The 13,940-nt window shown below is 45.4% G+C and overlaps 1 protein-coding gene across 1 annotated transcript in view; it reads right to left on the bottom strand.

Annotated features, from left to right (window-relative positions):
• The window catches only part of CACNA1E (calcium voltage-gated channel subunit alpha1 E), a 336,624-nt gene that overhangs the window by 94,638 nt on the left and 228,046 nt on the right, over positions 1 to 13,940 (bottom strand). The window contains exon 8 of the mRNA XM_064370632.1: positions 1,217 to 1,332. Coding sequence (XP_064226702.1) covers positions 1,217 to 1,332 — 116 coding nt within the window. The remainder of the gene's footprint in view (positions 1 to 1,216; positions 1,333 to 13,940) is intronic.

Here is a 13,940-nt window from a genome sequence, read left to right as displayed (position 1 = left end):
GACCTTTAAAATAATAAAGAAAGTAAATCCGTCCCTTTTCCTGACAAGTATGGGAGTGATTGATGCCCCTCATAAGCATCCAAACCGCAGCCAAACTTGAATCTGGTGGCTCTGTGGGTTAACGAAATCATGATAGGTTTGGACCTATTCTCACAGGTAGCTGAGAACTATTCCTGATGCTGAGCCACAGGGTGAGAACTGATGACAGCTCAAGGCTTAGGAAAGCACCTGTTTTCACCGTCTCCTCCCTGGATGATAACAATGGCTTCACTACTACTCCCCCTGCTTCTAGCCTTGTCCTTCTGTGGTCTATTCTCAATGCAGCCAGCACGGGCTCCTTTATGGTCTAAAGTCAGAGCACGCCAGCCCTCTGCTCAAAACTCCTGTGGTTCTTGCGTCACTCAGAGTGAAGCCCATAACCCTTACAACGGCCCATAAGGTCAAATATGATTGCTACCCACATCCCCCGTGACAGCCATCACTCTGTCTCCTGTTACTCCTCCCTATTCCTTCCCCCTTCTGCTTCTTGGGCACCCCTGGCTCACTCCCATGTTAGGTACTTGGCACTGAAATACTCCTCTCCCAGATCGTCCTCTGGCTCACCCCTTCATCTCTTCAAGTCTACATAACAACGGGCCCACCCTGACCTATTTAAAACTGCGGCACATGCTATGCCCCATAACCCTACCTTGATCAGTTTTCCCATTGTACTTACCACCTTATCATTGTCTTATGAGTCACTCATTTATTATTTTGTTTAGTGCTGCCTGCACAACTAGGGAACTTTGCAAGAGAAGAGCTTTGGTGAGCTGGTTGACCGTTTGGCTCACTGCTGTATCCCAAGTGCTTAGAACACTGCTGTATCCCAAGGGTCTGACACAACACAGGCGCTCAGTAAATATCTGCTGAATGGATTGCTCAGGAACAGTATTATAAAACGCCACCAGCCCAGCCTCAGCTCCAGGATTGGGTTACGTTTCTTTTACTCAGTTCACCTTGATAAGATGCCTGCCTTAAGGTGTTTGGTAGATGGGACAGCTAGACCCCAGAGGAAAAAGGTGGGATGAACAGGGAACCTTAAGGGCCAACCAGCAGACATCCAGAGTGTCTCTTCTCTTGTCTAGGCTGCGCCTTGAATCAGGGCATTGGGAGTGAGGGGCTGGCCCTGATGTCTCTGCAGCCCACTCACCAGCCTCCTGCAGCCCCCCAGGCCTACCTGCTTTGTCTATCCAGGCCCGGTAGCCATTCAGCTCCCGCTCAATCTGCTGCTGGCGCCGCAGCTTCATGAAAGCCCTTCGGTTCTCCACTCTCTCTCTCTCTTTGGCAAATTCCCTGTGGACAAGAAGGATAAGATTCACTGGGTTTGGACAGGGCCATGACTAAGGGAGAGGGTGAATCAAGCAGCAGAGACAGCATCTGAGCAACACCTCTATTAAGCCCATGGTCACTTTCCTCTGACCCAGGCTGCCACTGTGACCTCCTTACAATGTTACACAGAAACACACCTCATTCAGCCTCACACAGGAAGCCTTCCCAGACTAGCTGCATTCCAGTCAGGACCAACCAATTGCTTGCTCTATTTTGAAAGGTATTTTCTTAGCCATGTGAGAAGTTAGGTTTCAAAATGCCATGTTCCACCTCCTCCGCACCAACGAAAACCCTTAACCCTCTGAAGGGCGCAGCTACTCTTTCTCCTTTTCATAACAATAGTAACTAATGAATATTGACCAGTGATGATGTGTCAACGCTGTATCAAGGTTTTCACACCCGTTAACTCATTTAATCCTCACAACCATCCTGTGAAGTATTAATACTATTAAAATTCCCATCTAACAGATGGGGGAGCTGAGGTTTAGTGAGGTGAAATGCCTTGCTGAGACGTGAACTCTAACCACAATGCTGTGTAGCCTCTGCTGCCCTGTACTCTGGTGCTCAATAAAAGCCACTGAAGATCAATGGGGCTGATGACCTGAAAGGTTAAAATGCTATTCAAAGGTGGCTGATGGCAGTTAAATAAGAAAGGAAGGGTCGTGGGAAGGATACCTGACTCCCGTAAAGCCAGTGGGAAGGTGGGGTGGGTGGAGGAGAGATAAGGAGGCAGAGGGAAAGCCCAGGTGAGGTCAGGAAGAAGACAGAGCCCATGATAGGCACAAGGGACCAATCTCACTCACTGTGACAACAGAATGAGAAGGCTACAGCTCCACGGGAAAAGAGGAGAGAACTAAGGGCTCCCTGTAGAGAAGAGGAGGATTGAATTCAATGGGTGAACAAATGGGGATAAGTAAATCACAGTTTGCTAAAAGGTTCCTCCAGAAGCCACCTCTAGCAAAGCCTTTCTCCTCACCACACATCCTTCCAGGCTAGGGTGCCGCTCACCAGTGCAGTGGCTCCCAGCCATGGCTCAGGTGTTCTCCTACTACCCAGGAAGCTCTTTTACTTATTAAATGTGATCCCCATAAAGAGCCACAGGCCAGGCACAGTGGCTCATGCCTGTAATCCCAGCACATTGGCAAGCTTAGGTGGAAGGACTGCTTGAGCCCAGGAGTTCGAGGTTACAGTGAGCTGTGATCATGCCACTGCACTCCAGCTTGGGCGACAGAGCAAGACATTGTTTCAAAAAAAAAAAAAAAAATAGAGCCGTAGCCTGAATCTGAGGGGAGTCCAGCACCCACTGTGGGTCCTGCCAGTTTCTCCCTCATGTCCAGGAATGCAGAAATGAATGAGGGGCTGGGGATGGGTCCCAGTCACAGAGCAGGGAAAGGGGAGGTGCCAGTCTACCATAATGCCAAGAGACACCTGCTCGGGCCTCACCTGGCCTTTCTGCTGAGATAGAGCTGGTTTCCTTGGGTACGGCCACCTGCTTACAATCAGGCAGAGGGGTAGGGAAAGGCACATTGGAAGGAGAAATTCTCCTGTGCTTGGCTTCAGGTTCACTGGGTTCTACTAAAGGTGCTATTGGGGAAGGGAAGGAGAGAGCCAAAATGAAGAGTGACCAGGGCCAGTGAGGGCCAGTGAGGGCCAGGGTAACTGAATTCAAGCCCTGAAATGCCTCCTTTCCGCTTTCTGAATTTCAGCAATTTGGAAGTAACAAGGGGCTGGCTTGGTTCATGGCATCACCACCCACCGAAATTCTTACCTTTGGCTCTTTGCTTCTTTGCGTCCCTCCTGTCCAATTAGTACCATCGTCCTGTTGGTTCTACCTTCACAAAAGCACCTGAATTCACCCTGCCTCTCCATCCTCACTATCTTGGTCAAGGACCTCACCCTTCCCTGCCTGGATCACTGCAATAGCATCCAGCTGGTCTCTCAACCTCCTGTCTCTTTCTCCTCCTTTCACCCATCTTACACTATCAACGTTATGTTTTTTTGGAGATGAAGTCTTGATCTGTCACCCAGACTGGAGTGTAGCAGCATGATCTTGGCTTACTGCAACCTCCACCTTCCGGGTTCAAGCAATTCTCCTGCCTCAACCTTCTGAGCAGCTGGGATTACAGGCGCCCGCCACCGTGCCCAACTAATTTTTTTATTTTTAGTAGAGTCAGGGTTTCACCATGTTGGTCAGGCTGGTCTCAAAACCCCTGACCTCAGGTGATCCACCTGCCTCGGACTCCCAAAGCGCTGGGATTACAGACATGAGCCACCATGCCCGGCTCAACATTATTGTTTTTTTAAAAGGTCATTCACTGGATCTTATCACTTCCACACCTCCAGTAATAACCACAGTAAGGAACGTGTAGAGCATGTCTTAATTTACCAAGCACCTTCACACATTTTGCTCATTTGATGTTTACAACCACTGAGAAGGTATAATAGGTATTTTCATCCTTAACTTAAAATGTTATGCAACTTGATGGAGTTTAGGTGAGAAACAAACCCAGGTCTTTCTCCCGTAAGAGCCCGAGTCCTTCATGGCCCCCATATTTGCCTAACCTAATGGCATTTTTACATGCTGCTTTATCTCATCATAGGTATATGTCTTGATTTTTCAACTAAGCTCTGGGGGAATCCAGAGAGGTTTAATAAGAAGGTGATATTTTGAGCAAGACCTTGAAAAAGGAGAATTTAAGCAGGCTATGACCAGAGGAACATAATCATCCTGAACATCTAGGGTAAGCATTATGATCAACATATCCATTTTCCAGCTCAGAAAACTGAATCTAAAGGGACTTAAGTGGCCCTTTAAGAGGGCAAGTGTCCAAGGACACATAGCCACTCAGAGGAACCACGACTCTCAGATGTAAATTCCATCTCTTTCTACTCTATTAGCGCCTCCTCTACAGCTTCCATCACCCTCTGCTGAATGAAGAGGATGAAGCCTTCAAGCGTGGCCTTCAGAGTCTTACATAGTTGGAGCCAAACCTTTCTCTTCCCACCATCCCCACCCACCCCCTGCCTGCCTACAGCCCACCACAGCCACGTTTCAACTACAGCACATTCTCCACACTTCCTGAAAAGGCAGGGTGGGCGTTCAAGGCTAGTGCACAATGCTTATCTGCCTGGAATTCCTTCTTATCTGCCTGAGACAAAACCCTTCTTCAAGGTCAGGCTGAAACGTTGCCTCTTCTGTTTGGGTCCCGTCATCCCTGACTCCCAACTTTCCGGCCTCCAGTCTACCTCTTCTTCATCTCTTTCGAGCTCATCTTGCAGTCAGACCTTTACCATGGTCAGCCGTATGTGTGACTGTCTCTCCTTCTTGTGAGCTTTTTGTAAAAACATTCTGTGCCTCATTCAATTTTCTATCTTCCCAGACTAGAACAGGCCTACCACATAGTGTATGTTCAGTAGATCCTTTTCTATGAAAAATATCCAGGCTTACTAGGAAAAATGATAGCTCTTCCCTGATTCCCAGAGGCTTAAAAGAAGGAGTACTCCATCTCTGCACTGACCCAAAGGGAGCAGGTAAACTAGCGGCAACTCCTGCGTGCCGCCACCAGTTTCTCTTGGTTTGACTCAACTATAGTTACTGTAAACTAGACCAAGAGGAATGGAGTGTGTCATCTCTATATGGTCCCCAGAATGACGACGTAGCTTGATTTCTGGTGGGAAAGGCCAACAGACCCCAGTCTAACCTCCCTTTGTCTAACCTCTTCCGATTGCAGGTTAAGCGCTGTTTCCACATGCTCCCTGTGTTTGGAAGTTTCCCTGCTCTTCTTTGCCATTGTAAGCTCCCTTTCCTCCCACCCTCCCACCTGGCATCCTAGCTGGAACTCACAGGCCCAGAGTCTGACGAATCTGGCCAAGCCTCTTGGCTAAAAGAAGCAACGAATGTGCCCCACTGAGGGTACCTCCTGAGCAGCTCCAGCACCTCAATGGAGGATGTGGGGGGCCTCCTTTATCAAGCGGCCTTTTCTGTTTTGTTCTTTCACTGGGAACCTGGGTAGCAGGTCCGGCACCTGTGTTTTTCCTAACTCTTGTCGCCCCTCCTCCCTCGCTGTCATAATTGTTAGGACCATGGCCTGTCTCCCTGACTAGTCTGCAGACTTCACGAGGTCAGGTAAAGCCTGCATCGTATCACATTCCAACAAGGGTCTATGAAGCTTAACCCAGTGTCTGGTATGACAGTAGATTCCACAGATTATAGAGACAAAATATCAAGAACAGCTAATGTTCATATAACACATTTCAACTTGTGAAATTTACACATTGTTTTCATGTAAACTATTTCATTTGTAGTTTCAAAAGCCCTGTGAGATTCAGAAAGATTACTTGCCCAAAACAACCCAATTAGCAAGAGGCAAAGACAAAATTCAAACTATTGTCTTCTTCCAGTTTATGTGCTGTTTTCATAACGCCTTAGCTGTCTTCCCTGCTATCTAGAAGTCAACATTTAAAATCTACAAGAGGGATTTCATTTCAGCCCAAGGTTGAGGAAAATAAGGATATAAAAACAGACGGGTTTTGTTTTTCTTTAAGAGACTATTCTTTTCATTGAGACAGTAGCATAAAAATCCATTGCTCTGTGTTGGGTTATTAAAGACCTAGAATAAAGTTCATAGCGTTAGTCAAGCCAGTGATCTACTGCTTGATTCTGTTTCCATTTATTCATACACATACTGCATTCTGTAGAGAACAGAAGCAAATAAGATTCAGCTTCATAAGCCTTAGATTTAACATGCCCACCAGGCTCATGAATATGTATGTGGCCAGACCTGGGAAAGAAAGCATACTCCTTTAGCTGGTCCTCTCTCTCCTCTGAGGATCTGAGTACCCTTTCCTCTTCGCAGAGGATCCTGGGGTTGTTCCGATGATGATGCTTTTGCAAAGATAAAGCACATTACCGTTATTTAGTTAACCAGATGACTGCTGAATTCCCCCACTGAAAGGCAGCTCGAAGCCGGGCACTATGAATATCTCAATTTATCCAGTTCCCTTGGAGCAAGGCACAGGAAATGTAAAAGGGGGATCCGGCCTATATTAGAAGAGTGTTCATATTCTCTAAGGCCGCTTGGCAACAGCCTGTGGCCTCAGGTAAGAGGACAGGTAATCAACTCCTTTTCATTTGTTCTATGCAGGGTTTCCACACCCAGAGATACAACAGAACTCAAGATGGGATGAGGCTAGGTTTCAGAATTCCAAGCAAGGGGAACAAAAAAACAAATCCCCATGTGATGCAACAGAAACACCACAGGTCTATTTTCGGAGCTTGGGATACAGGTATCCTCTGTTGCTTACAAATGGGGCAGTTACCTCGCTGTCTCGATTTCTTCGTCAGAGTTGAATCAGGACACATATAAACCCTAGGCTCATAACCAGAGGCAGGGATAGATCTGGCTGACTCTGAGAGTCCTGACTAGATTCCCTTAAGAGATTGTACAGTGACACAAATCCAAGTCGTGTTTCATTGCAGATACTTCCCCTTACCCAGTTCTGTTATCCTTAATTTCTGGCTGTTCCTCAGCCTCAAACCTGGCTCCTCTGAGGGAGGGTGACCTGTAAGTCCCCTCACATACGGCTCTTGTATAGGGGGAAGGAAAGGGAGTTGGGGTTAAGCATGGATGAGCCTCTATTCTGGATCCCATGTATGTACTCAAGGCTTGGATTTGTAAATTTCAGTCATGGAAACTAAGAACAAGGTGGATATCTCTTTGCACTGCATGGTTGAGTACAGTTTTCTTCTTTTATCCTGGTTACTGCATTTGTATTTGTGACTACTTTTTTTCTGCAGTAGTGTACATGAGAAACATCAATTGTAAAAACTATTCATACACAGCTAGTCCTATATTACTCATCAGTAAGATGAAGTGGAAGAATTACATAATCTCAGACTAGGTAGAATGCCCAAAACATTTATCATGTGTGCCTAGAGGGGTGAGGGGAGAGAAGACGGGGACTTCTTTGAAAGCCTTTTTAGGTTATTATTAAAATTAATATTTTATGAATGTATGAACCTATAAAGGAGCCATTGCTACAGACAAATCACAAAGTGGCTAATCTCTGCCCTAATAAAGTAACTGGTTTTAGCCCATAGGCTGATACTAGGAGGGGCTTTGATCATTCACATTTCTAGAACTGATTATGCTGTTGCTAACTCTTGGGGATTAGAAGTGAGGCTGATGAAAGCCTAGCTCCAGCCTGAAATGTCTGCCCACGTTATGTCACCCCAGAGTCAGTCACAGGGCAACTGGACGGATATCTCAATGCTCGTCTAGTGATGAAGATGTTCTGGTAGGTCCGCTGGGGTAAGAAAGCTTCTGTTGGAGGACCGCTTGGCTCGTGTTTTAGCCTCTCACTCCAGACCTCTCCTCCTGGCTCCACGCAGGGAGATTTGTTTACTGATGCACAGCCCCTCACTGCTGTCATGGCAACCAAAGAGAAGACAAAGTGCCAGGATGGGCCAGCCTGTGTGACTCAAAAATCTGTTTATCCACACTCCTGTACACACTTGCATGCTTCATCACACACACATTGGCATGGATACACAGGCTCATCCTGGCACAAGCAGCATATGTAGACACACTCTGCCAAGCACACGAATGGCCACATGGTCATATTCCTATTAATCTCCAGAGTCCATATTTCAGAGAGCTTTGCCAAGCTTCCTGTAAAGTCTTTGCTTCAGGAGGAGCGATTTGGGTTAGACATCAAGAAAAACCTCTTCAACCCTAAATGTTCTGAAACTAACAGAAATTGGAAGCATGATTGGCAATTCTGTGTTGGCAGTGGTTTCATTTCAGTGCCATTGGAAAATGGGCTGGGGTTGGGGTGAGCCTTTTCAGTGCTCCTATATTTTCAGTGTTCTTACGAGCTTGGAGAACATTTTCTCCCATTTTTCAGAGAAGCAAACACAGCCCCAGAGAAGGTAAACACCTTACTGAAGGTCGCAGAGTTCAGCAGTATTAAAGTTATTTATGTTTTATCCCTTGACTTGTTCCAGAAAGGATTTAAGGAGACTTAGGTTGTCAATAAATAAAGGCCAAGACAGAAGCTAGCCCTCTAAATCCTATCCATCATTGACTCTAATAAGCAGGATGGGGGCTGCATATCTCAACTACATCACACGGGGTCACTCTTCCTTAGAATCTGGAGCTATGGGAAGGCTCCTCCTATGAGCAGAAATCCTTCCCTAAAATAAAGGCAAATAAGTGACATTACATGAAGCGCTGTATCCCATGCCTACCCTCCACCTTATGTCCATGGCAATGGAAGACAGACCAGGAGTCTCACACACTAGGATATCGGGAGGGGAGGACCTGACAGATCACCTGCCCGAAATCGGCTTTCCACATGCAGGGAAACTGAGGCATAGAGAGAGGCTAGATGACTTGCCATTTCCAAGGACCAGGGCAGTCGCGGCAGACCTGGAGCATCGCATTCCAAAGCCAGTGCAATTCCGCAGCTTCGTGACATTTCAGTTACGAGAACTCAAAGAAGATTATTCTTTTAGGAGCTCAGGGAATAACTAGTCTTTTCTCTTTTTCTTCTCAATCTTGAGATCTCATTTATTTGTTTGAGTAGATGCAGGGGGAAAAAGTATAACAATTAATGTAAGGGAGATAGTGAAGGAACTGGAATATGTTTCCCGTTTTGGTTTTTAACCTTGAAGTTGGTGGAATCCAGTGTGTTAAAGTATAATGATTAAAAGCTCTGAAGTTGTAAAGACCTGGGTTTGAATCCTAGATCCATCGTGGTGTGATCTGGACCAAGTTCTTAAACTGAATCTCGGTTTCCTCATTCATAAAATTAAGATAATTATCATACTTATCTCAAAAGGTTGTTGTGAGGATTAAATGATAGAAAGTACAATGTACAGCAGGTGCTCCAAGTAGCTGTTATATTGCTGACATTTCTGTGAATGTATCTTAATACAGATAACCTATCATCAGGCCTTTATTTTACATATTCATTCCACCTCCAAAATATAATTTATTGAGTCCCTGCTACATAGTAGGTAGTATTTTAGAATATGAGAATATAGCAGCAAGTATCATTGGGAGTGCTGGTTTGTAATCTCAGATACTTGGGAGGCTAAGGGAGGAGGATGGTTTGAGGCCAGGAGTTCAAGACCAGCCTGGGCCACAGAATGAGACCCCGTTCTTAAAAAAAAAAAAAGCAAATCTTTGTCCTCACAGAGCTTATATTATACTGCATGAGAAAAACAATAAACAAGATAAATAAGTACAATATACAGAATGCTATAAACTGATAATTCCTCAGGAAAAAAGAAAGCAGAGAAGTATGGTAAGTACTGGGGTTGGGGGTGGAATGTTGGGTAGAGTGCCAGGGAGGGCCTCACTGAGGAGACTTGAGGAATGATATGAGAGGTGTGAGGAAGTGAGCCAGACATCCAGGGAGGAGGGCTCCTGGGAGAGGTGATGGCCAGGGCAAAGCTGTGGGGCAGAAGCATCTTGTGGGAGCTTTTGAAGAACAGAAAGGGACCAATGTGACTAGAGTAGACTGAATACACAGAAACAAGGTCAAAGTGGGTAGCAGGTAGTGGTGAAGTGAAGGGCTGGATCATGCGGGGCCGTAGAGACCCTATAAAGATTTGAGTTTTAGTTGGTGTGATTGGGAAACCATTGGTGGGTTTCACAGAGGAGTCCCACACTTAAGTTTGCAAAGAATGTCTCTGGTTGTTCTGTTGAGAAGAGACTGAAGGGGGTTAAGGGTGGAGGCAGGGAGATCTTCTAGGTTATATCCAGATGATGGTGGCCTTGGCCAGAGTGGTAGAACACAGCTCAGGAGAAATAGTGGGGCTCTCGATAGACTATGAAGACACAGCTAGGAGCACGTGCTAGCCGCTGAATGAGGAGTGTAAGAGAGACACGCACCCAAGATGACCCCAAGGTTTTAAACTACAGCAACTAGAAGAATGGAGTTAAATAAACCGGGATGGAAAAGATAATGGAGCAGGTTTGGGAAGAGGGAGGATCAGGAGTTCAGCTGGGTATATAAGTCAGCTGGATATCCTGACACTTTTATATTAAAGATCATTAAGCTCAATAGCACCGAATTCTCTGTCATCCACACAATCTGTACCAGCTGCTTCAAGGATTATCTGCTGTGAATGAAACAGAACCATCCTAGACGCTCTTTCTCCACCACCCTCCTTCCCCCCTGCTGGCACATGCTAGAAAGATGTTAACTGATTATTCAGTAAAACATAATCAAGAAATTGTTGTTGGTATTGCTTCAAATAAAATTTAAAACAAAACCAAAAAACCCATGAATATTCTTGGATGCTACACTATTTCATTCTAGCTGCTTCACGAATCCCTCCCATGAGTGGGATGATCACGGAATAGCACGTACTGTGAACATTGAAAAGTTATGATTCTCACATGGTGGTCCTTAAAACCTCTTAAGAAAGGGACTAGGGGATCATACTTTCATCTCTGTTTTGCAGATCGGAAAAATAAAGGCTTTCAGGAGTGTAGAAAGACAAAGGGTTACACAGCAGAATTCAGATCGACTGTTTACTTCTCCGCCAGCCTGCGCCACCTCATTGTGGCACACAGATACTATCAAGGCATGAACTCAGAGGTGCACATGCGGCTTCCTCTCTGTCTCTGCATATAATAGTGTATGTTTGTCACAATATTTCAGTGGGTTCAAAGTCCCGTGGTGCAGGAAGAATGAGCCCCAGGGAAGTAAGAGCATTTCATATTCTTCTTTCTCCCCATCTACACCCCCCACAGCACTCTAAATACAGTATGAAAGAGGCATCCTGACAGAGAACAAATGGCTGTGTTCTTTTCAGAGACACATTTCGCACTCCTCTGAAAAGCCACAGCAACCAGCTCCCTCCCCAAAAGCTTTGGAGGTGTCTGAGGAGAGGTGCGGCTGTGTTCTAGGAAGTGACAGAGTTTATTACCAGGACAACGCTTTGTACACCTCGCCCTCTGTGGGCATTTTTTTCCCCTTGTAAAAAAGCTTTGAATTTCCCACAATCCTTTGTTCAACATCCCCAGATAATCTAAACATTAAAGATTCCTCCCAGGAAGGTAAAATGTCACGGCTCATCACCAGAGGTTCTTCCTTGTGAAAACAAGCCCTTTTATATGCTTTGAGATGGTCAAGTGGAACACAGGAGAAGGCCCAAAGCTGACAGAAATGGAGTGGTGGAGATGGGAAAGAAGAGCCAAAATACGAGGGAAAATGGACCATGGGGAGCTCATGGGGAGAGATTTGAAGCGAGCGGAAGGAAGTTTAGAGGCTTGGTGTGGACTAAAGCACCCAACGTGACTCACCACACAGAAAGGCTAGCCTGGCCTTCCCACTCACTGTCCTTTCCAGGGATGCAATTAAAATGGGATGGGATGTATAGGAGTTTTGATTCACACAGTCATTAATTCACATCTTCAGGGTATATTAGAAAGTCTCTCAAACATAATTCTATTTTTCAGACAGGAAAATCCGGGCTTAGAGCAGCAACTTGACCTGCCCAGATCACACAGTCTGTACTAGAAGCAGCTGCACCTCAACAATGTCCATTCCTTGGAATTGTCTTATTTCTCATTGGTGATCCTATTATGTTGTAAGCTCTGCGAGGGCAGAAACTGTGTAGCTTGCTCTTGTTCATGGTTACACCTGAAGTCCCAGCAGAGACAGGCTGTTCAGCAAATGTTTACAACGTGAATAAGTGCACCACAAGGCAGCCACCAGACAAGCAGCAGTTCAGATGTGGGACAACAGGAGAGAGCAGAGTGGAGGGGGCACACGCCCTGTGCCTTGGCCTAATGTAACTGAGGTTAGCTCAATTCCAGGTCAGTCCTGAAGCTGTGTGGGTCCAGGGTCTGTGGCATCAACAGGGGTTGGGGGCACAGCGGATCTTTCGACTTCAGCTTATCTTTCCAGGAGAGGCCTCTTCTCTTGGGCTTCCATGACACCCACGCTTTGGTTTGATTCTTCTCAATCTCCTTCTCTCCTCCTTTAGACACTGGAGTGCCCCAGTGCCCAGGCATAGGTCCTCTCCTCTAGCACATTCTCCCTCCAGGTGACCTCGCACAGGCCCTTGGAGACTTCTGACATCATCTCTTTGCTGAAAGCTACCAAACGTTTGTCTCCAGCTCCAATTCACCACTGAGCTTGAAGCCCATTTATGTAACTGTCAACTTGATAATCAGCTACTTGGATATCAAATAAGCACCTTGAATGTAACACGGCCAAGTGACTTCTCTCCAAACTGCTCCTCCTCTAGTCTCTCTCACCTCAGTAAATAATACCACCCAGGTCAGGGGTCATTTTCCATTCTTCCCTTTTTCCTCATCCCAATGCATAAGTAATTCCTGGCAGTCTAATCCCTTCTCTCCAAACCCACTGCTGTCACCCTAGTCCAGGCTACTGCCATCTCCTGCCTGGATGCTTCCTGCCTTCAGTAGGCTGCAATAGCGCAGCAGCCTCACTGGCTGACTTCGCATTTCCATCTTTGTCCCAATCCCCCTATTTCTTTCATAGCAGGAAAATGGGGTGACTTATAAATTCAAAATGCATCATGCTATCCTTCTGTTTAAGGCTCTCTTCTGGATTCTCATTGTTAAAATACAAACCCTTTACTGTGGCCTATGAGACCCTCCCTAGATGTACTCTGTTTCTTCTTGACTGTAGGCACGGGAAGGGGGAACTTGCCTGATCACATAATGAAAATTAATGGCCCCACTACCTGCTGCACTCCACTACATCAACCTGTTTATTTCATCAATAACATTGTCACTAAAAAACTACCTTGTTGAACTATTTGGTTTTTTGTCTTTCCTCAAGAATATGAGCTACACAAGAAAAGGGTCTCTTCTGCCATGCTCACCATCATATCTGCAAAACAATGCCTGGTCCTCAGAAGGAACTCAAGCATTATTTGTCGCATGGATGAATAAAGGCATCAGAACATTCAGAAGTACATATTCTTTCCTCTGGAGGTTACCTCTATGAGTCACAACCACTGCAGATCAAGTCTACTAGTAATGCAGTCAATCCAAGAATTCTCAACCAAGACATTCTGAAAACAGGCCATACACCTATTCTTAGACACTCTGTATGAACTTCCGAGACCATTCCAAAGCTATAAAGCAACATCATGGCAGGAAATTCTTCACCATATTAGCTTAAGTATTTTCTGCTGCATTTGAGACGTCATCCCTCTGTAATTTTAGTATCATTTAAGTTGATTGTTATCATCCTTTATTTAAAAGTCTTTCTTAAATTGAAGGTATTTAATAAATTACCAACTTCTTTAGCCTGTCTTACAGTTAACCTAAGTTCTTCATTAAACTGTGATTAATTATTACCTTATTAAAAATATCCTTATCTATTAGAGATAAATGCTACAAAAGCTGGTGACATATAAGCACAGACATTTTCTTCCTAGATGGCTGGCCTATCATAAACGCCAGTGCTTAGGGCTGTGGTAGACTATGCACTTTCCCATGAGGATTCCTAATAATACACACACAATGACAGTGACAAAAAGTCATGAAAGATGATTAAACCTGTGATATAGTATAGTA

This window comes from Aotus nancymaae, unplaced genomic scaffold (genome assembly GCF_030222135.1).
Source record: "Aotus nancymaae isolate 86718 unplaced genomic scaffold, 86718_ANA_hifiasm-v0.15.2.pri h1tg000108l, whole genome shotgun sequence".
Lineage (NCBI taxonomy): Eukaryota > Metazoa > Chordata > Mammalia > Primates > Aotidae > Aotus > Aotus nancymaae.
Note: the sequence above shows the minus strand (reverse complement) of the source record. Positions and strands in the feature narration are given on the sequence as shown.